The sequence below is a fragment of the Dasypus novemcinctus genome, chromosome 19 (genome assembly GCF_030445035.2).
Source record: "Dasypus novemcinctus isolate mDasNov1 chromosome 19, mDasNov1.1.hap2, whole genome shotgun sequence".
NCBI lineage: Eukaryota > Metazoa > Chordata > Mammalia > Cingulata > Dasypodidae > Dasypus > Dasypus novemcinctus.
In genome coordinates this window covers 70,899,366-70,922,192 of record NC_080691.1, presented here as the reverse complement: position 1 = coordinate 70,922,192, position 22,827 = coordinate 70,899,366, and the positions used below count along the sequence as shown (strand labels likewise).

Genomic DNA, 22,827 nt, shown 5'->3' with positions numbered 1-22,827 from the left:
TTCCCATTTTTTAAATGGGTTGTTTATCTTTTTGTTTTCAAGATATATGAGTTCTTTATATATGCAAGATATAAGTCTCTTATCAGATATATGGTTGCCAAATATTTTCTCCCATTGTGTGGGTTCCCTTTTTACTTTCTTGACCAACTCCTTGGAGGTGCAGAAGGCTTTAATTTTGAGGAAGTCCCATTTATCTATTTGTTCTTTTGCTGCTCGTGCTTTTGGTGTGATATTCATGAAGCCATTTCCTATTACAAGGTCCTGTAGATGTTTCCCTACACTGCTTTCCAAGATCTTTATGGTCTTGGCTCTTATATTTAGGTCTTTGATCCATCTTGAGTTGATCTTTGTATAAGGTGTGAGATGGTAATCCTCTTTCATTCTTCTACATATGGCTATCCAGTTCTCCAGGCACCATTTGTTGAATAGGTCATTCTCTCCCAGTTGAGAGGGTTTGGTGGCTTTATCGAATATTATATGGCTATATACATGAGGTTCTATATCTGAACTTTCAATTCGATTCCATTGGTCTGTGTGTCTCTCCTTATGCCAATACCATGCTGTTTTCACTACTGTAGCTTTGTAGTATGTTTTGAAGTCAGGAAGTGTGATTCCTCCTATTTCGTTTTTCTTTTTCAATATGTCTTTGGCTATTCGGGGCCTCTTTCCTTTCCAAATAAATTTCATAGTTAGTTTTTCTAGTTCCTTAAAGAAGGCTGTGTTGATTTTTATTGGGATTGCATTGAATGTGTAGATCAGTTTTGGTAGGATAGACATCTTGATAATATTCAGTCTTCCTATCCATGAACAAGGAATATTCTTCCATTTATTTAGGTCTTCTTTGATTTCCTTGAACAGTCTTGTATAGTTCTCGGTGTATAGGTTTTTTACCTCTTTAGTTAAATTTATTCCTAAGTATTTGATTTTTTTATTTACTATTGTGAATGGTATTTGTTTCTTGATTTCCTCCTGATCTTGCCCATTATTGGTGTACAGAAATGCTACTGATTTTTGCACATTGATCTTATAACCTGCGACTTTGCTGAACTCATTGATGAGTTCTAGAAGCTTTGTTGTAGATCTCTCAGGATTTTCTATGTATAGGATCATGTCATCTGCAAATAATGAAATTTTGACTTCTTCCCTTCCAATTTGAATGCGTTTTATATCTGGTTCTTGCCTCAGTGCTCGAGCAAGTACTTCCAAGACAATGTTAAATAGGAGCGGAGACAATGGGCATCCTTGTCTTGTTCCTGAGTTTAGAGGGAAGGATTTCAAGATTTCTCCATTGTAAACAATGTTGGCTGTAGGTTTTTCATATATACTCTTTATCATGTTCAAAAAGTTTCCTTGTATTCTGATCTTTTGGAGTGTTTTTATCAAGAAGGGGTGCTGTATTTTGTCAAATGCCTTTTCTGCATCTATAGATATAATCATGTGATTTTTTTCCTTCAATCTGTTTATATGGTGTATCACATTGATTGATTTTCTTATGTTGAACCATCCTTGCATACCTGGAATAAATCCCATTTGGTCGTGGTGTATAATTCGTTTAATGTGTTGTTGAATACGATTAGCAAGTATTTTGTTAAGTATTTTTGCGTCTAGGTTCATTAGAGAAATTGGTCTGTAATTTTCCTTTCTTGTGGTGTCTTTGTTTGGCTTTGGTACTAGGATAATGTTGGCCTCATAGAAGGAGTTCGGCAATGTTCCTTCTGTTTTGATTTTTTGGAATAGTTTCAACAGGATTGGTGTTAGTTCTTTCCGGAATGTTTTGTAGAATTCTCCTGTGAAGCCGTCTGGCCCTGGGCTCTTCTTAGTTGGGAGATTTTTAATGACTGATTCTATCTCTTTGCTTGTGATTGGTTTGTTAAGATCATCAATTTCTTCTTTCGTCAATATGGGCTGCTTATGTGTTTCTAGGAATTTGTCCATTTCCTCTAAATTGTCATTTTTGTTGGAATATAGTTTTTCAAAGTATCCTCTTATGATAGTCTTTATTTCTGTGGGGTCAGTGGTGATATCGCCTTTCTCATTTCTTATTTTGTGTATTTGCATCTTTTCTCTTTTTTTCTTTGTTAGTCTCGCTAAAGGTTTGTCAATTTTGTTGATCTTCTCAAAAAACCAGCTCTTGGTCTTGTTTAATTTTTCTAGTGCTTTCTTATTTTCTATTTCATTTAGTTCTGCTCTTATCTTTGTTATTTCCTTCCTTCTTTTTCCTGTTGGGTTACTTTGTTGTTGTTTTTCTAATTCTGTCAAAAGAGCAGTTAGTTCTTCAATTTTTGCTCTTTCTTCTTTTTTGATATGTGAATTTATGGCTATAAATTTCCCTCTCAGTACTGCTTTTGCTGCGTCCCATAAATTTTGGTATGTTGTGTTATCATTATCGTTTGTTTCAAGGTAGTCATTGATTTCTTTTGAGATTTCCTCTTTGACCCACTGTTTTTCTAAGAGTGTGCTGTTTAATTTCCAAATTGTGGTGTGAAGTCTGGGCCTCCGTCCCTTGCGAATTTCCATCTTCACTCCACTGTGGTCAGAGATATTGTTTTGTATGATTTTGATCTTTCTGAATTCATTAAGCCTTTCTTTGTGGCCTAGCATATGGTCTATCTTGGAGAATGTTCCATGTGCGCTTGAGAAAAATGTATATCCTGCTGTGTTTGGGTGTAATGATCTATATATGTCTATTAGATCCAGCTCTTCTAATATACTGTTCAAATGTTTTGTTTCCTTAGTGATTCTCTTTTGAGATGTTCTGTCCAGAGTTGATAGTGGTGTATTAAAGTCCCCCACTATAATTGTAGATGCATCTATTTTTTCACTTAGTTTTTCCAGCGTTTGTCTCACATATTTAGAGGCACCCTTGTTAGGAGCATAAATATTTATTATCGTTCGATCTTCTTGACAGATTGTCCCTTTCACTAAAATGTAGTATCCTTCTTTGTCTCTCACAATTGTTTCACATTTAAAGTCTATTTTGTCTGATATTAATATAGCTACTCCTGCCTTTTTTTGGTTGTTGTTTGCTTGTATGATTGTTTTCCAGCCATTCACTTTCAATCTCCATGCGTCTCTGGGTCTAAGATGTGTCTCTTGTAGACAGCATATAGATGGGTTATATTTCCTTATCCAGTGTCCCAGTCTGAATCTTTTGATAGGTGAGTTTAATCCATTGACATTCAGTGTTATTACGTTCAGAGAATTATTTGTGGTAGCCATATTTTGGTTGGATTTGTGTTTGTTATATTTTGTTTGTATTATTATATTTTCCCCTTCTATTTTTGTCTTTTTTGTTGCTCTTACACTCTCCTCCATCTCTGACTGTCCTGTTTTTTCCTTTCTTCCTGCAGAACTCCCTTAAGAATTTCTTGAAGGGGAGGTTTCTTGTTGATATACTCTTTCAGTTTCTGTTTATCTGTGAATATTTTGAACTCTCCATCATTTTTGAATGCTAGTTTAGCTGGATAGAGTATTCTTGGTTGGAACTTTTTTTCCTTTAGTACCTTGACTATATCATACCACTGCCTTCTTGCTTCCATGGTTTCAGATGAGAAATCAGCACTTAATCTTATGGAGCTTCCCTTGTATGTGATGGTTTTCTTTTCTCTTGCTACTTTTAGAATTTTCTCTTTGTCTTGAGCATTGGATAATTTGACAAGTATATGTCTTGGGGTGGTCTGTTGGGGTTTATGACCAGTGGAGTGTGCTGTGCTTCTTGGATATGTACATCTGTCTCTTTCAGTAGATTTGGGAAGTTTTCAGTCATTATTTCCTGCAACACTCCTTCTGACCCCTTTCCCTTCTCTTCTCCTTCTGGAATGCCTATAATACGTATGTTTGAGCATTTTGCATTATCATTCAGGTCCCTAAGTCCTATCTGGATTTTTTCTACCTTTTTATTGACCACTTCTACTATCTGTTTGATTTCCAATGTACTGTCTTCCACATCACTAATTCTCTGCTCTGCCTCTTCTAGTCTGCTGATATTTGCTGCAAGTGTATTTTTGATTTCTTGAATTGTAGTGTTCATTTCCATCATATCTGTTATTTTTTTGTGCATGTCTGCAATTTCCCCTCCAAGTGTTGTCTTCATGTTGTTAACCTCTTTCATTACTTCATCAAATTTGTCGGTGATAAATGTTTTGAGATCTTTTATTGCTTGTGCGAAGTTCTGCTCCCCTTCCTGATTTTTAGTTTGTTGATTGGATTCAGTCATGTTTTCCTGATTACTGGTTTGGTTTGTAGATTTTTGTTGCTGTCTTGTCATCATTTTTCCTTGACGGGTTTAATCAGATCCGTAGCTTCTTTGTCTAGTCTTGGTGATTAATTAACTGTTTTTTTTTTTTTTTTTTGCATAAGCATTATATCTTCTCTTTGTCACTTTGTTCTTCCTATTCAAATTTCTTATTGCTGGTTAAGTTCACTTTAAAGGAAGTATTAATGCTGGGGAAAGGCAATTGTGTAAGGAAGGAAAAAGTGTAAAGTAGTATTTGTGATATATATTAACAAAGCATCAGTATGAGTTCTGGGAGGATGGAGGTTAGATCATGTAAATTGTGTAGAGTTATAGTAGTAGGAAAGTACCTATAATAAGGTAGATGACTGAATATGGGAGGAATATGGTACGTACTAAGAAGCTATTGTGTTCGTGAGAGAGGGAAAGACAAAAGAAAGGTAATCGTTTCAAGGGCAGATACCAGATGGAAAACTAAACAAAGGTATTAGAAATTAAGAGTTAGACGCTTAGTGGATCAAAGAAAGGGAGTTGGAATGTAGGAGAGATAGCAGATGGTGGAGGATATCAAGTTGTAGGGGAAAGGGGTTAGTGTAGATAGCCTAAATCTATTCACAGAGAAATGAGGCAGTGGAAGATGAGGAAACCCAGTAAATGTGAGGTGTTTCCTGCAGGACCTATTGTATTGTTAAGATAAAATAGAATAAGAAGAAGATCGGGGACAAGAAAGAGAGGATTAAAAAAAAAAAAAAAGGAAAAAGAGACTTTGGGGGATACGCTGGGAGAAAATACTAGGGGATAATGCAATGCCAGGAATCAGAACATTAAAAAACTTGAATTAAAAAAAATAGAAATAGAATAAAAATAAAAGCAAAACGAAATAAAATAAAGAAGAAAAAATGCAAACTTTGAGGGCTAGGATATTCAAGGCCCTCAGATGAACCTCAGGGCATGGTGGATTCAGGGATGGACAGTCTGAGGTATTAAGGCCTCAAGAGGTGTGAGTCTCTGGCGTGTGGGCCGCCAGAGTCCAGGGAACTCAGACCTGGCAACCTCAAGTCCAGTTAACGGGAATCCTGGGAGCACCACAGTGCATCACAGCCTTCAGGGATCCCCGCAGCTGGGTGCCAGCCCTATGGGTGAGGTCTCATCCACAAGCTCTATCCTGTGTTCTGTGTCCTACAATTCACTCACTAGGGTCTATTGTGTGGATATATCACCAATTGAGTTCAGGAACCCTCCCACCCTGTGGTCCCCAGGAACGTCCACCTGGGGGCTCCTCTAGGCTGCAGCCAATTTAATGACTCAGATCAAATATCCAGGTCCGGGGGAGGGGCTCCAGCCAGAAACGCTAATAGCAGAGTCCAAACCCGAAATTCCCATGCTTCGCAAAATATTCCCCTAATCAGGTTCCAAACGTCTGGCACCCCGTGAGACCCTGGTAGCGTCTCTTTGTTGCTATCACTTTGAGACTGCTGTAGTTCCGCAGCAGGGGTGGGGGGGTGGGGGCGTGGCTCTAGGCGGAAACGCTATTGTTTGTGTCCTCAATCACAACTTCCCCCCCGCTTTACCCTAAAACCCCCGTCTGTCTGCCCAAATGGGTCTGCAAGCACCTCCCTTCCCACAAACCCCCAATAGGCTGCCCAGGGCCCACAAACTCCCCAGTACTGCAGAGACTCCAAAAAAAAATAATAAAATAAATTAAAAAACAAAAACAAAAAAACCCAAAGAACAGAAACCCCTCCGCAGGCCCCGCCCGGCTCAGCTCGCTGCAGCGGCCCGGCCCGGCTCCGGCGTCCGCTGCTGCGGTCCGGCCTGGCTCAGCCCCACCGCGCGGCGCTAGATGCCTTGGCTCCGCCTACCCAAGGAGGGAATCCTCTACAGGCAGCTGGGATCTCCGTGTATATTTCACAGACGGATCCTCTCTGTTACCTTCCCTCCAAATCGATGTCCAGACACCTCCGGACCAGCAAAAATTCCGAAACAATCCGGTCCCAAAGAGTCTCCAACGCCACCCAGCCGATTCCCTGCAGAAGACCCTAACAGGGATGTTCACTCAGCCGCCATCTTGCCCCCTCCTATGTATCTTTTAAATATAAATAAAATATTTATTTTTTAAAAAAGCAAGCACAAAGACTGAACTCTATCTCTCTTGCCTTTGGATCCCTGTTCCTGCCTTCTGCACCCTGCTCTCACCGTGTCCCCCCACATGGATCAACAGGCAAGTAAAACCTGGCATTTCTAATGTATAATGGGGAATTGTAGTCTGTAAGTCAGCCCGTTTTATCACTTTTCAGACCCTTTCTCTCTTCCTGGGACCCATGATCTGTTATTCTCTCCCATTCTTCTTCCCTCCCTACCTTAATAAATTACTGTCCTGACTAACCCGACATACTCTTGAAATTCATTTCTGCAGCCTAGTCAAGAACCTAGACAAAATCCAGTTACAGTTTTACACTAGATATCATATAAGGATTTTAGAAATCTTTTGTGATGAAAATTACAAACATAGGCAAACTTACAGAGACAGGAAGTGGATTAGTGGTTGTCCAGGGCTGGCGGTGGGTAAGTGTTGGGGGATGTTTTGGTGTCCTCGTTGCTCAAGCAAATGCCACGCAGTGGGTTGGCCTAGACAATGGGAGTTTATTGGCTCACGGTTTTGAGGACAGAAGGAGTCCAGATCACGGTGTCAGCAAGTCAATGTTTTCTTCTCCAAGACTGGCCCTCTGGGGTTGAACCCTTCATGTGGTCCTGGACTCCTGTGTCACATGGCACCACGTGTCAGCCTCTCCTGACCTCTCCTTCTCTTTCAGGTTCCATTGCCCTTCAGCTTCTGGCTGCTTCTTCTGTGGCCTTTTTGTCTCTGTGTGACCTTCCCTAAAAGACCTTCACTGATAGGATTAAGACCCATCCTTGGCCACATCTTAACTAAAGCCACCTCATTGGAAGTTCCTATTTACAAGGGTTCAAACCCACAGGAATGGATTATGTTTAAGAGCCTATCCCTCCCCCCCAGGTGATATAGCTCCAAACCACCGCAGGAGGAAATGGGAAGTGAGTGCTGGTGGGTATAGAATTGTTTTCTGGAAGATGGAAATGTTCTAAAATTGATTGTAGTGGTGGTTGTACAATTCTCTAAATATACTACAAATCATTAAATTGTGCACTTCCAATGTGTGAACACTATGATAGGTAAGTTATATCAATAAAGCTGTTTTGAAAAAAGTAAAACCAAGTGGCTAGTGATGGAGTGGCCTGTGATAAGGGAGGGCTCTTGAAATTAAAGAGTGCTATTGAAGGGAACCAAACCCACAACTGGCTACAGAATTTGCAGGGCCCAGGGCAAAATGATAATGTAGGGCCCCTTGTCCAGAATGTATTATGAATTTCAAGATGGCAGCACACAGCATTAAACCTAGCAGGCGCCCTTCTGAGCACACGTCACATACCCATGAAGCCAGCCCTGACTAAACACTTAAAATATTTCAGCAAACACAGAGTAGGAGTCAGATTGGGAGGGGCCTTGAAAGTCAACTTGGGGAGGCTGGACGTGCAGTGGAATCCATGGTTTGAACACCCAGTTACCAAGTGGGGTGGAGTTGATTGAGTTGGTCGCTAGGGGGCACTCAAGTCTTCCCATAGATTGTCTTCAGTGCTGCACTGTCCAAATGGGCCGCCACTAGGCACCTGTGGCTGCTGAGCACTTGACACATGGCCTGTCTCAAGTGACTGTAAAATGTACACCTGATTCTGAAGACTTAGTACGAGAAAAGAATGTAACATATCTTATTAATGCCTTTTAAAATACTGATTGCTTTGGAGAACAGCCAGATGATAATATTGGGAATGTATAACAATGATTTTGGAAGCAGTTGAGAATTGTGATTCATAATATAAATACAGGAAAACAGATGTGGCTCAAGCAATTGGGCTCCCATCTACCATATGGAAGGTCCAGGGTTCGATTCCGGGGGCCTCCTGGTGAAGGAAACCTGGCCCACGTGGCGAGCTGGCCCATACGGAGTGCTGGCTCACAGGGCAAGCTGGCCCGAGTGGAGCGCTGGCCAGTGCAGGTGTGCTGGCCCATGCAGAGTGCCAGCCCAAGTGGAGAGCAGGCTCAGCCAGATGACACAACAAAAAGAGGTACAGAGGAAAGACAATAAGAGATGCAGCAGACCAGGGAGCTGAGGTGGCACAAGAGAATGATTGCCCCCCTCTCCCACTCTGGAAGGACCCAAGATCGGTTCCTGGTACCGCCTGAAGAGAAGACAAGCAGACACAGAAGAATGCACAGCAAATGGACACAGAAAGCAGACAACAAGGTCGGTGGCAGGGAAGAAAGAAGGAAATTTTCAAAAAAAGATAAATAATATAAATACAGGAATGTTCTACTACAAGGTGTTAAGAATATATAACATAGAAAAATATAACTAATGTAATTTATGGACTACAGTTAACAACATAGTAATGATTTTGTAGCAAAAGCAAAGTTGATACTGTATTCTTTTTTGTTGTTTTTAGGAGGCATTGGGAACTGAACCCAGGTCTTCCCATGTGGGAAGCAGGCACCCAACCACTTGAACCACATCCAATTCCTATAGTAATTCTAAAAGGAAAAAAGAGAATTATGGGGTTTGGTTTTTTAAGCTATGAATACTATCAAGCTTTTTTTTTTCTCTTCTTCTTTTTCCATTAATAAGAACTTGACTATGTCATTTAACTAATCTGTGTTCATCTGTGTATCTTTCTGAACACTAGAGGAACAACTGAGTTAGCAGTTGGAATTAGATAAGATAAAAGCACCTGAAAAAAAACTTTTTAGGAGTACTATTTCCATAACTTGTTGAGCTGCCTTTTTCTGTTCTTTTGTTTTTGTGAATTTGAAATAAAGTTGTTATGTAATCACCAAATGCAATGAATGTGCCACAATGATGAAAGAGGTTGTTGATGTTGGAGGAGTGGGGGTGTGGGGGGTGGGGTATGTGGGAACCTCTTATTTTTTTAATGTTAACATTTTTTGTAATCTATGTACCTTAAAAAAGACAATTTAATTTTAAAAATTAAAAAATTAAAAAAAATATATTGATTACACATTGAAATTATACTATTTTAGATAATTGGGACCAAACAAATAATCATTAAAATTTCCTCTGTTTCTTTTTCCTTTTTAAATGTCGCTTCTGAAAAGGTAAGATTGCACATATGGCTCACCTGACGTTTCAATGAGGCAGAGCTGGTTTCGAGAGAGGAATTGCTATTTCCATCAGTCATAAGGGGACACACAACCCTCTTTTTTATTTCTTATATTGCTCACCCTTCCTATTAACCATCTACAGTGTTTCCTACAAGGTTATTTTCCTTGTTTATTGAATAAAGGTAGATGTACATAAACATATATACCAAAAGTAGAGGTTTAGGTCAATTGTTTTATAAATATGGAATAATTTAGGATATACTTTGCTTTGTTGCTTTTCTTTACTCAGTATACTTTACAAATTCACTCCTTTTAATGGCCAGATAATCTTCCTTGCTGTGGAGAAACCATACTTTATTCAACTGCATTCCTACTTATGGGTTTTCACTCGGTTTACACATTTTACTTCTCTGCTACAAACACCAACTACAACAAAATCTGCAATGAGTATGTTTATACCTATGCCCATATGAACTGATTATTTAATTTCTAAGGGATAGACTTCCAAGGAGAGAAATTTTTTTGAGTGAAGGGTTTATGTATTTTACATTTTTAAAAACTTTTTATTTTGAAATGATTTCAAACTTACAGGACAGTTGCAAAATTAATACAATACCCATATGGAAAACTGCAACATAACCTTCCCAGATACCCAGGTCCACCAGTCCTCCAGATTTAATATTTGCCACCTTTGCTATATAATTTCTATGCATCTATCTATCTGTCTATCTATCTATCTATCTATCTATCTATCTATCTATCTATCTATCTATCTATCTATCTATCTACCTATCTATCTATCTCTCTGTCTACATATCTATCTCTCTATCTCTCTCTTTTCTTAACATTTGAGAGGAAGTTGCAGATATCATACTCTTTGAACACAATACTTCTGTGTACATTTCCTACGAACAAGGATATTCACTTATGTTTACCATAAATACAGTTATCAGGTTCAAGAAATTTAATGTTGAATTTGACAACATCAAGATGCCAACATAATACATCCCTGGAAAAGTTTCCTTTCTGAAACAACTAATTATAGGGCAAATCTGCAGGATAATAAAAACTGGAGAAAGACTCTACAAATGCTGAATCAAAGGAGGAAAAAACACCAGAAAAGATGGAAGGAGATCTGCAACTCAGACCTGCAAGTCTGGATGCCTGCCCCTCACTTGGACCCACGCAATCAAAGACGTGAAGCACTGCAGCACTCCCCCCAAAGCTTCAAACTGCCACACCTTTTTAAAAAAGATTTAGTTACTTATTTACTTCCCCTCCCCTCCCCTCCCTCACCCTGCTGTCTTTGCTGTGTTCATTCACTGTGTGATCTTCTGTATCAATTTCTCTCTTTGTCTTTTCTTCTCGTTTTTTCTCTTTTAGGATTCACCAGGATTTGACCCTGGGAACCTCTGATGGGGAGAGAGAATTGTGCCACCTCAGTTCTTGGTTTCTGCTGCGCTTCACCTTGACTCTCCCCTTTGTCGCCTCATCATCTTGCTGTGTGACTCACTTGCGTGGGCATTGGCTCACCGTGTGGGAATTCATGCAGGCACTGGCTTGCTGTACAGTCACGCTTCTCTTCTTCTTTTTCACCAGGAAGTCCCAGGGATTGAACCCTGGTCCTCCCATATGGTAGGTGGAAGCTCTATCACTTGAGCCACATCTGCTTCCCAAACTGCCACACTTCTTATGAATTTTTTTATTTTAATTGCTGCTGCCAGGTTGCAGATATAGACAAACTGATTCTAAAGTTTATAGGAAAGACAGAAGACCTAGAATAACCAACACACCACTGAGGAGCAAAGTTGAAAGGCTGACACTCATCTATTTCAAGAATGTAAAACTACAGTAATCAGGACAGCCTGGGTCCTGGGGCAGCCTGAAGCCCTGTGCCTCCAGCAGCCACCCTGCATTTGAGGGGCTCATGGCTGGTGAGAGGACACCTCCATCTGGAATCAGTAATGAAATAGATGATATGGAAGTAGAAGAAACACAAGAAGAGAACAACAAAAATGGGAAGTAAATGTGAAGTGTTAAGCAAATTTCCCATTAAGCAAATTTTTCTGTTGAATTCATTAAGAAACATTATCAACTCTGAAGGAAAAGTTCATTTTTAGAAGTTCCAGGAAGATGGCATTACAGTAGGTCAAGCAGGGTATGGTTCTCTCACAAAACAGGGCAGAAAGAGTACAAGTTGTCGAAGGGACCTGCTTTGGAAATCTGCAGACCAGGAGATTGCCACATGCATCGTCCAGGAAGAATTGGGGACAGAGGGACAAAAAGGCCAAAAGAAAAACCATGAGCTACTGGGAACAGAGCCCATCCCCAGCCTTGAGATGAACAGCCTCGTAAAACCTGCTGCTGAGGGGCCAGTGGAGAGGGAAAGGACATATTTCTCCCTGGGAAGATGGGTGGTGCAGTGGACCACTGAGTGTGGTTTCTCCTCAGCAAATTTAAATAGCATAGCATGGCTTTGACTCACGGGCTCAGAAAACCCAGCCAGTGAAAACTGAAAAATCCACCTCCATGGAAAGGTTTTCCAAAGAGTGCCATGTGTGGGGCAGCCAAGAAAGTGAAGGAAGACAAGGATTTTCTCATATTGCTTTCCCAGGCCCTGTTGATCTGGTCTGCAACACATTAGTGGGTACCTGACCTTGTTTTGATAAATTAAATGGGGAAATCTTAGAATTTTTAGGAAAAATTGAACCAAAAATCAAAGAAGAGTTGTGAAATAAAATCACAAGGCCAGAGAGAGAAGTTGACCAACAGAGTAAAATCACCAGCATAACTAGATGCCTAGATATCAGCAAAAAATTGCATGCATACTAAAAAAAGGAAGATAATGGTCCAGCCAAAAGAACAAACCAAGAATCCTGGTGAGACATAGGATTTAATACAATTCATTAATGATGTTCATACAAATTTCCCAAAACAATTCAAGGAGCTGAAGGAAAAATAAAACTAAAGAGATAAAGGATATTAAAAGACATTGGGTGAACATAAATAACAATTTGAAAGCTTGCAAAGAAAAATAACAAAGCTTATGGGAATGAAAGACACAATGGATGAGATTAAAAATATATTAGAGGTGGGGGAAGCTGATGTGGCTCAGGCAACTGGGCTCCTACCTACCACATGGGAGGTTGCTGGTTGTGTTCCTGGTGCCTCCTAAAGAAGATAGCAAACTGATGCAACAGTCAGGCATGGCAAGCCGATGTGAGAAGATGATGCAGCAAGAGACATAGGGAGGAAAAATATGAGAGACACAACAAAGCAGGGCGCAGCAGTGGCTCAAGCTATTAGGCAGCTACCTTCCACATCAGAGGTCCTGGATTTGGCTCCTGATGCCTCCTAAAGAAACAAGGATGATGAACAGACACAGCAAGTGAAAAAACACAAGGGGGTGGGGAGAAATAAATTTAAAAAATAAATATTATATATAGATATATATATATATTAGAGGCATATAATAGTGGATTTGAATTGGTGAGGACGGAATAAGTGAATTGGAGGACAGAGCATCTGAACTTGAAAAGAGAGAAGAATGGAAAAAATTGAACAGGGTCTCAGAGAATTGAATGACAGCATGAAAAAAACAAAAACATACATGTTATAGGTGTCCCAAAAGGAAAAGAGTTTGAAAGGGGGCAGAAAAAATATTTGAGGATATAATGGCTGAAAATTTCCCAACACTTACAAAAGGTATGAATATCAGTTTTCAAGAAGGACAATGCACCACAAACAGTAAATCTGAGTAGACCTAGTCTGAGACACCTACTATTCAGAATGTCAAATGCCAGAAATAGAGGATTTTGAAAGCAGCAAGAGAAAAGCAATATGTCACTTACAAGGGAACCTTAATAAGTGCCAATCCATCATCAGACACCATGAAGGCAAGAAGGCAGTGGTGTGATACATTTAATGTTCTGAAAGAAAAAAATTGCCATCTAAAAATTCTTTATCCAGCAAAACTGTCATTAGAAAATGAAGGGAGTAGATGTGGCTCAAGCAGATGATCACCTGCTTCCCACATGGGAGGTTCTTGGTTCGGTCCCTGGTGCCTCTTTTTTTTTAAAATATATATTTTATTTATTTCTAACAGATACATAGACCACACAAAATGTTACATTAAAAATTATAGGAGGTTTCCATATGATCCACTTCCCACACCCCCTTACTTTTCCCACATCAACAACTTCTTTCATTAGTGCGGTACATTCATTGTAATCGATGAATACATCTTGGAGCACTGCTGCACAGCATGGATTGTAGTTTACATTGTAGATTACACTCTTTCCCAGTCCATTCAGTGGGTTGTGGCAGGATATATAATGTCCTGCATCTGTCCCTGCAAAATCACTCAGGACAACTCCAAGTCCCAAAAGTGCCCCCATATCACACCTCCTTTTCCCTCTCCCTGCCTTCAGCAACTCCCATGGCCACTGGCTCCACATCAAAGATATAATTTCTTCCCTTGCTAGATCACAATAATGCTATAGTAGAATACCAGTAAGTCCATTCTAATCCATATTTTATTCCTCTATCCTAAGGACCCTGGGGTGATGATGCCCACTCCACCTCTTAATTGAGAGGGGCTTCAATCCCACACAGGTGGTGGATGGGACTCTTGCATCTGCAGCTGTAGACTCTCTTGGTTCCTTGGTGTGGAGGTTGTCCATCCTCACCTCCCTGTCAACAGACCTGGGTAAGTCCAAAGAAATGGAGAGTACATGTTGCAACTCTCCTGAGGCTCAGGGCCCAGCTGGCACATGGACAGCCCAGAGATTCAAGTCTCTTGGGCATACACCAATCCCAGCACCAACTGCAGGTTCAATAAAAGGGACAGAAGAGGCATGTGTGGAGAAGACACATCTGAGTCCAGCTCCATCATACTCAGGAGCACAAATTCCAAAGTAGGGTCCACTGACAAGGCACCAAACTCTGGAGCCATCTGCCATGACTGTATGGCCTAGGTGTCTCTGTAGCCCTCAGGAGCACCATTACCTGGGGTTGTGTCTACTTTGGCTATCTCTGAGATCCTGCTGAGATGTGCATAAGGGTGACCCCTCTGATGACCTCTTTACCCGTTTTGAAGTCTCTTAGCCATAAAAATTCATTTGTCTTTATCATTTCCCCCTTTTATTCAAAGTCTTTTTCTAGTTTCATGACCAGCTGGTGCTTGATAGTAATCCCTCAGTGCCCGGGAGGGTCATCCACGGGAGTCATGTCCCACACTGGGGGGAAGGTAATGCATTTATATGCTGAGTTTGGCTTAGAGAGTGGCCACATATGAGAAACATGGAGGCTCTCAGGAGTAACTTTTAGGCACCCTGCAACACTATGCCAAGTTGAAACTTTAGGTGCAAGAGGCTCATAAACATAGTCATCGGTATCAAGGGCCCATCATTGGACCATCCTTCTTCACTGTTCATTGCCCATCCGAATGTATCTATATACCTTATATGCATGCCCAGGCAAACTCCCTCCTGTGCATCTCCTGTCAATGACACCCCACTCCAATGCTCCTCCCCTGCTGTAGTTGAACCCCTCTGTGGTCCAAAATGTCTTCAAAAACAAAGCCTAATATACTACCAAATTCAATTAGTAGGTAAATGAAATAGTAATGATAGTTTTAAAGATTAGAGATAAGGGAAACGGACTTTGGCCCAGTGGTTAGGGCGTCCGTCTACCATATGGGAGGTCCGCGGTTCAAACCCCGGGCCTCCTCGACCCATGTGGAGCTGGCCATGCGTAGTGCTGATACGCGCAAGGAGTGCCGTGCCACGCAAGGGTGTCCCCCGTGTGGGGGAGCCCCCACGCGCAAGGAGTGCGCCCGTGAGGAGAGCCGCCCAGCGTGAAAAGAAAGTGCAGCCTGCCCAGGAATGGCACCGCCCACACTTCCTGTGCCGCTGACGACAACAGAAGCGAACAAAGAAACAAAAAAGCGACAAAGAAACAATACGCAACAAATAGACACCAAGAACAGACAACCAGGGGAGGGGGGGAAATTAAATAAATAAATAAATCTTTAAAAAAAAAAAGATTAGAGATAAAATACATAATAATTTGGAAAAACTAAAATAAAGTAAAAAAATAAGGCAGTAAAAAAATGAAAAATATTATTGAAAAATTTTTGACGTTTTGCCTTTCATTACTGTAATAGGTGTTGTTCTGTATGTAAAGTGGCAAGGCAATCTCTTCCATTCTTCCTCAGTGTCTTACCTCTTTTTTTTTTCATTATGTCTTCAAAGAAGTTTTAGGTCACAGTAAAGTCATATACAGAATATAGGGGATTCCTATATATCCAACATTCACCCCTTTCCCCCCTTCCCCGACAATGATCTTTTTACATGTGGATGTTATATTTGCTATGACTGATGTACATATATTGAAACAAAGCTACTAACCACAGTCAGTAGTTTACACTATGGTTTACATTTTAGACCATACACTTTTATAAATTTTTGGTGAAATTTAACATGGCCTGTATCCATCATTGCACCATCATTGGTTGGATATGTTGTGTTATCATTTTCATTAGTTTCAAGGTAGTTACTGATTTCTTTTGAGATTTCCTTCTTGACCCACTGTTTGTCTAAGAGTGTGTTGCTGAACATCCATATCTTTGTGCCTAATCTGGTTCTCTGGCTCTTGCAGATTTCCAACTTCATTCCATTGTGGTCAAAGAAATTACTTTGTGTGATTTCAATCTTTCTGAGCTCACTGATGCTTTCTCTATGGCCTAGCATGTGGTCTATATAGGAGAATGATCCATGTGCACCCAAGAAGAATGTATATCCTACTGTACTCGGGTGTATATGTCTGTATATGTCTATTAGGTCCAGATTCTCTTCTACATTATTCAAAGTCTGTGTTTCTTTATTGATTCTGTGTCAAGATGTTCTGTCTAATGTTGATAATGGTGTATTAAAGTCCCCCACTATAATTGTAGTGGCATCTATTTCTCCATTTAGTTTTTCTAGTGTATGCCTCATGTATTTTGAAGCACCCTGGTTAGGTGCATAGATGTTTATGATTGTACTTTCTTCTTGAAAGATTACCCCATTTACTAATATATAGTAAATGTGTGTGTGTGTGTGTATATATATATATATAAATATATAGTCTGTCTTTGTCTCTCACAGTAGTTTTACATTTAAAGTCTATTTAGTCCAATATTAGTATAGCTACTCCTGTCCTTTTTTGGTTATTGTTTGCGTGTAAGATTGTTTTACAACCATCCACTTTCAACCTCCTTCAATCCCTGGGTCTAAGGTGGAATTCTTGTAGACAGCATATAGAGGGGTCAAATTTCCTTATCCACTCTGCCAATGTGTGTCTTTTGACTGGTGAGTTTAATCCATTAACATTCAGTGTTATTACTCTCAAAGAATTACTTACTTTAGCCATATTTTCTTTGGGTCTATGTATGCCATATGTTGTTTTTATTTCTATTTTTGTCTTTTTAGTTGTTCTTACACTCTCCTCCAACTCTCTCTCTCCTGTTTTTCCCTTTCAACCTGCAGAACTCCCTTTAGCATTTCTTTAAGAGCAGGTTTCCTATTGGCATACTCTCTTAGTTTCTGTTTAACTGTGAATATTTTGAACTCTCCATCATTTTTGAATGCCAGCTTAGCTCGATAGAGAATTCTTAGCTGGAAAGTTTTTTTCTTTTAGCACCTTGACCATGTCCTACCACTGCCTTCTTGTCTCCATGGTTTCAGATGAGAAATCTGCACTTAATCTTATTGCACTTCCCTTGTACGTGAAGGGAAGCTCAATAAGAGCTTTTTTCTTTTCTCTTTTCTCTTGCTGCCTTCCATATTTTCTTTTTGTCTTGAGCATTGGATAATTTGACAAGTACATGTCTTGGAGTAGGCCTTTGGGATTTATTCTATTTGGGGTGCACTGCTCTTTCTGGACATGTATATCCATCTCCCTCAATAGGGTTGGTAAGTTTTCAGCTGTTATTTCCTCCAACACCCCTTCTATCCCATTTCCCTTCTCTTCTCCTTCTGGAATACCTATAATGCATATGTTTGTATATTTTATGTTATCATTCGAATCCTTAAGTCCCTGCTGGATTTTTTCTATCTTTTTATCTATCAGTTATACTATCTGTTTGATTTCAGATGTACTCTCTTTCACATTACTAATTCTTTTCTACCTGTTCAAATCTGCTGTTATTTGCCGAGAATGTATTTTTCATTTCTTGGATTGTGCCATTCATTACCATCATATCCATTATCTTTCTATGTATGTTTACAATTTCTTCAGTATGATCACAGTTTCTTCAGTATGTTCTCCCAGTGTCTTCTTTTTTTTTTCCCCCCACCACTTGAAGGAATTTTATTCTACAACAAATCTACTTGTAGAAATTTCATTGTAGAAAATAACACACACAATATGATTGAGCAAGGCTAATTGTGTCAGTATTACAATGAGAAATATTTCACCATACCCTCAAGTACCATTTGAATATTGTGAATATATTATACAAGCATACAATTTTTTAAATGAGCAAAAACATTCTATGTAGCTACTGAGACTTCTGTAATGTAACTCTCCTCTGAGAGTAATTTATATGGAACCAATACAGAGGAACTTTTTTTTTTTAGATTTCATTTTTATTTTTTTTGGTACAGGACCTTGTATGTGGGAAGTTGATGCTCAACCACTGATACCCGTTGGCTCCCCTGAATTGGTTTATTTGTTTGCAACTCATGAAAAGCAGTAGTACCAGTCACTTTTTAGCAAACCCCAAGTCCAGAATCCAGAAATTCCCTTTTATCCTCTGGAAAGTAGGCAACCCTGTGGACAGTTAGGACACAGCACAACAATCATTGAGTACAAGTCAATGTGGCTACGGGTTTTCAGTCGTATGTTGTTTGTTACAACATTGCCCATCCAAAAAGGGTGGTGATGGTGTGTTCAAAGCGGTCGCTTTTCCTTCCCTATTATAATTAATCTTTTCATTAATTTCTTATTCCTCTTCACACAGTCAGGGCACAGCATATTATCTTCTACGTCTGCAGGTGGGAAAGTGCAGGCTGGTAACAGGAAGAGAGAGATCATCCTTTTGGGAGTGTCAAGCACCCAGACCTGCCCTGCGTGGAACTGCAGGCGAACCCAACCCTTTGTGTCTGCAGGGAGAACTCTGCCATGGACCACACACCATCTGACACCAGAGGCCTGCAGCAAGAAAGTCTGAACAGAAGTAGGAATGGGACATGAATTCACAGTCTTCGGCTGAGCTGCTCTTGCAGCAATTCTTGTCCATGATGCCAATATTGCCTCCTGAGCTGAACTTATCACTTCAACTGTATTAGTCACTTCCTCTCTCTCCTTTTTCTTACAACTTTTCTGATCCTTTGCTGCCTTGCATTTCTTTGTGCATGACTGCAACTCGGCCTCCTGTGGTGTGTCAGGAATATCCTGTTTTTGCTCAGGATAAGCATGTTGCTGGAGCCTCAGATAAACCTCTATTTTCTGGCCACCGGTACTCAAATTAAATTGTTGGCACCACTTCCTCAGAGTGTTCCGATGTATCTTATTACCTGGAGGCAAAATGGTCGGCAAAGGAAACACTGGTTCTTTATAACCAGGTTTTGAGCAAGCTTTGAATTGCTCATTCATTTCAGGAAGGTGAACTTTATCCTTTTTCCTAGACTTCTTTCGTTTAACTTTTTCAGTTGAAGTACTTGGTTCCATTTGATGGTCCTCTTGAGGTTCTTCTTTTACTGGAACTAATGTGATTATTACATATTCCTCATCTAATTCCTCCTCAATGACATTCTTTTCCTCTCAAACCCAAAGATGAAGAAACTCCATACCAGCCCTACTCTCTGAGACCAGAGAGGTGGCTCTCCCCCCAGTGTCTTCTTAATATCCTTAATATCTTCCTTCACTTCATTAAGTTGGTCCATGATATTTTTTTGGACAGATTTGATTAGTTGTTTGATGTTCTGCTTTTCTTCCTTGTTTTTAATTTGTTCATTGGAGTGGGCCATGTTTTCCTGTTTCTTGGTATGTTTTGTAATTTTTTGTTGCTGTCTGGTTATCTTTTTTTCTTGATGGGTTTGTTCAGTTGATTAGCTTCTCTCTCTAGTCTAGGGTTTTATTTAGTTACTGTTTTGTGTGTGTGTGCTAAGTTTTCTCTTTGACACTTTGTTTTTATTCTATTTCCTTTATTGTTGTCTATGCTCTCTTGAAGGAAAAAGATTAGGGCCAGGGTAAGCAAAAGATGTAAGAAAAGAAAAAGGACAATAGTAATATTGATAGTAAAAGTTAGCAGAAGAACGATATACCCATATAAAGAAAATGAATATTTAATTCATGTGAGCTGTGTAGAGTTATAGGAATAAAAAAGTGGAGTACCTAGAATGAAATGGGAAACTGAATATGGAGAAGTATATAGTATGAATTAATATGTCAGAGAGATGAGGAGAGAGGAAAAGAGAAAAGAAAGGACAAAAAGAGAAAGAATAAATAAAAGATAGAAAACAGAATAGAACAGTTAGAAATAAAAAGCCAGAAAAATTGGGGGCTAATCAAAGAGGTAGAATTTAAGAGCAACAACAGAAAGCAAAAGATAGATATAGGAAGGAAAAGAAATAGTGTTGGTAGTGAAAATCAATACACACAGAAAACAAGAAACAAGCCAGCAGAACCTAATTAAAAATAAGAAAAAGAAAATAAAGTGGGGAATAAAGATGAAAGAAAAACAAGAAAACAAAGCAAGAAAAACAGACAAACCCACAAGCAAGGAGTCAACCAACACTAAGGAAAAACAGCCTTCCCTCTTAAGCCTCTGTGGGGCTTCTCAGGCTGCCAGTGTTTATTAATCAATTAACCTGCAGCTTTTTTGCTGCAGATTTTTTTTAAAAAGATTTATTTTTTTATGTATTCCTTTCTCCTTCCCCCCTCCCCCACCCCAGTTGTCTGTTCTCTGTGTCCATTCACTGTGTATTCTTCTGTGTCTGTTTGTATCCTTGTCAGCGGCATGGGGAATCTGTGTCTCTTTTTTTGTTGTTTTTGCATCATCTTGCTGCATCAGCTCTCCGTGTGTGTGGCACCGCTCCTGGGCAGGCTGGACTTCCTTTTGTGCTGGGCGGCTCTCCTTATAGGGTGCACTCCTTGAGTGTGGGGCTCCCCTACATGGGGGACACCCCTGCGAGGCACAGCACTCCTTGCGTGCATCAACACTGCGCGTGGACCAGCTCCACACAGGTCAAGGAGGCCCTTGGTTTGAACTGTGGACCTCCCATATCCGTTGAGCCAAGTCCACTTCCCTCGCTGCAGATTTTGAAGTGGGTTTTAGTGAATAAACTAAGTTAAATGAAAAAACAAAAGTAAAATTTTTTTTTAAGAAAAATAAGAGATCCAAGGAAAGCTAATACAAGAATTATGTCTGTTTTCCCTGTCCTAAAGTATTGGGTAGATGTTTAATATCCTGGTGGGCCACTACCCTAAAAGGAGCCAGAAATTGAACCAGAGGCCTTTTGTATTCAAGGTGGAAACTCCTCCACTGAGCTAAACTTTCTTGTTGGGTTGATTACCTCTTCATAAAGCTATCCTCTTTTTCCCTTGTGCAGGATTGACTCTTTGCAATTGGATCAACTGCTGATTAGGAATCTGTCCTTCCCTCTTTATATTCTACCTGCTTTCTCTCCCAGGGCAGTGGGACGCAATAGCTGGTGTGAGAGTTCCCTTTTGAAATTCAAATGGGACCGTGGTGACTTAACTCACCATAGAAAAAAATGACTCTCAGCCTCTTTGAGAGCACCCATACTTTGCAGGGAACCCTAGATATGCTCTTGGAAGTTTATTAAGCACTTTCTACTGTCCCCCTCCCTTAGGTGAGTTGCAAAGGACTAGTAAATTGCCTGACTCCACCATCTCCCAGGCCAATTTTCCCTATCCCGCTGCCTCAGCAGATTTACCTCTCCCCTTTTCCTGGTTTCTCTTTGAGCCAGCTGGAATGCTCCCAAAGCTCAAAAAAGGGGGTCCAGACAATTGAACCCCTACAGGGTAGACGCCTCTCCACCCTTCACCAGAACACCCTCACTCTCAGAGTTGGTCTCTTCCAGCTGGGTGGCTGGCAAGGGTCAGGGATCATCATGGCTTCTTGCCTTGAGAGTGGGGCTTAGCTGTCCCAGAGCTCCAGCTTAAGTGCCAGGAACTCACGGTTTTAACTTGAGCAATCACTCTTTTTGTCATGCTTTCTCCAGGTGGATGCCCTGGAGCCTCCTACTTTGTGGGCTCCCAAAAGAGTTCACTCAGGCAGGATTTTGCCCCCACTCAGCCAGTTTTTGTAAGAGAGATCATGTGGGAGCACTTAAGTGATGCCATCTTGCCCCCATAAGTCCTTGCTGTCTCTTAAAAAAAATAAAAACAAACAACAAGCAAAAACTGAAAGGAAAAAATAACTACTTGGGGAGCCGATGTGGCTCAATGACTGAGTGCCAGCTTCCCACATATGAGGTCCAGGAGTCAAGCCCCAGCCCTGGTACCTCAAAAAAATAAGAAAATAAATAAAAATGAGGGTGAGTTTAAAATCTGCACAGAATACTAAACAGAGAAAGTTTGTTTCCAAGAGACTGGATTTACAAGAGATACTAAAGGACATGCTGCAGCCTGAAAGGAAAAGACAAGGGTGAGAGGCTTGGAGAAGAATGTGAAAATGAAGATTATAAGTCAGGGTAACTAAAAAGGTTAAAAGACAGACCAGACTATAGTAAGATATGGTAATGGAAAGCCAAGGGATAAAATGGATGAAGTAAGTAATGCCTTTACGGCAATATCCTTGAACATTAATGGATTAAACTCCCCAATCAAAAGACATAAACTGCATGATGGATAAAAAATATGAGCCATCTATATGCTGTCTACATGAAACTCACCTTAGATGCTAGGACATGATCAGTCTGAACGTGATAAGTAGGAAAAAGATATTCCATGAAAATAGTAATCAAAAAAGATCTGAAGTAGGGATATTAATATTGGATAAAATAGATTTTAAATGCAAAACTGTTATAAGAAATGAAGAAATGCACTATATATTAGTAAAAGGGGCAATTCGCCAAGAAGAAATTATAATAATAAATATTTATGCACCTAATCTAAGTGCCCCAAAATATTTGATGCACACACTGTCAAAACTTAAGGGAGAAATAGATGTTTCTACAATAACAGTTGGAGACTTCAATGCACCACTCTCAAGCATTGGCTAAAACATCTGGACAGAGGATAAAAAAGGAAACAAAGAGCTTGAATAATATGGTAAATGAACTAGACCTCTAACAGGCATTTACAAAGCATTATACACCAAAACAGCAGGATACGCATTCTTCTCAAGAGCTCATGGATCTTTCTCCAGAGTAGACCATTTGTTGAG

At 40.0% G+C, this 22,827-nt stretch overlaps 1 protein-coding gene across 1 annotated transcript; it reads right to left on the bottom strand.

The window, feature by feature from the left end:
- Window positions 1-18,303: 18,303 nt before the first annotated feature.
- On the bottom strand, window positions 18,304-21,552 carry LOC101440089 (developmental pluripotency-associated protein 2-like). The gene is made up of 2 exons (XM_023587733.3): window positions 21,499-21,552; window positions 18,304-19,232 (listed from the first exon to the last, which is right to left on the bottom strand). The coding sequence occupies exons 1-2, from the start codon at window positions 21,550-21,552 to the stop codon at window positions 18,363-18,365; spliced, it is 924 nt and encodes a 307-aa protein (XP_023443501.2). The 3' UTR covers window positions 18,304-18,362.
- Window positions 21,553-22,827: the final 1,275 nt, after the last annotated feature.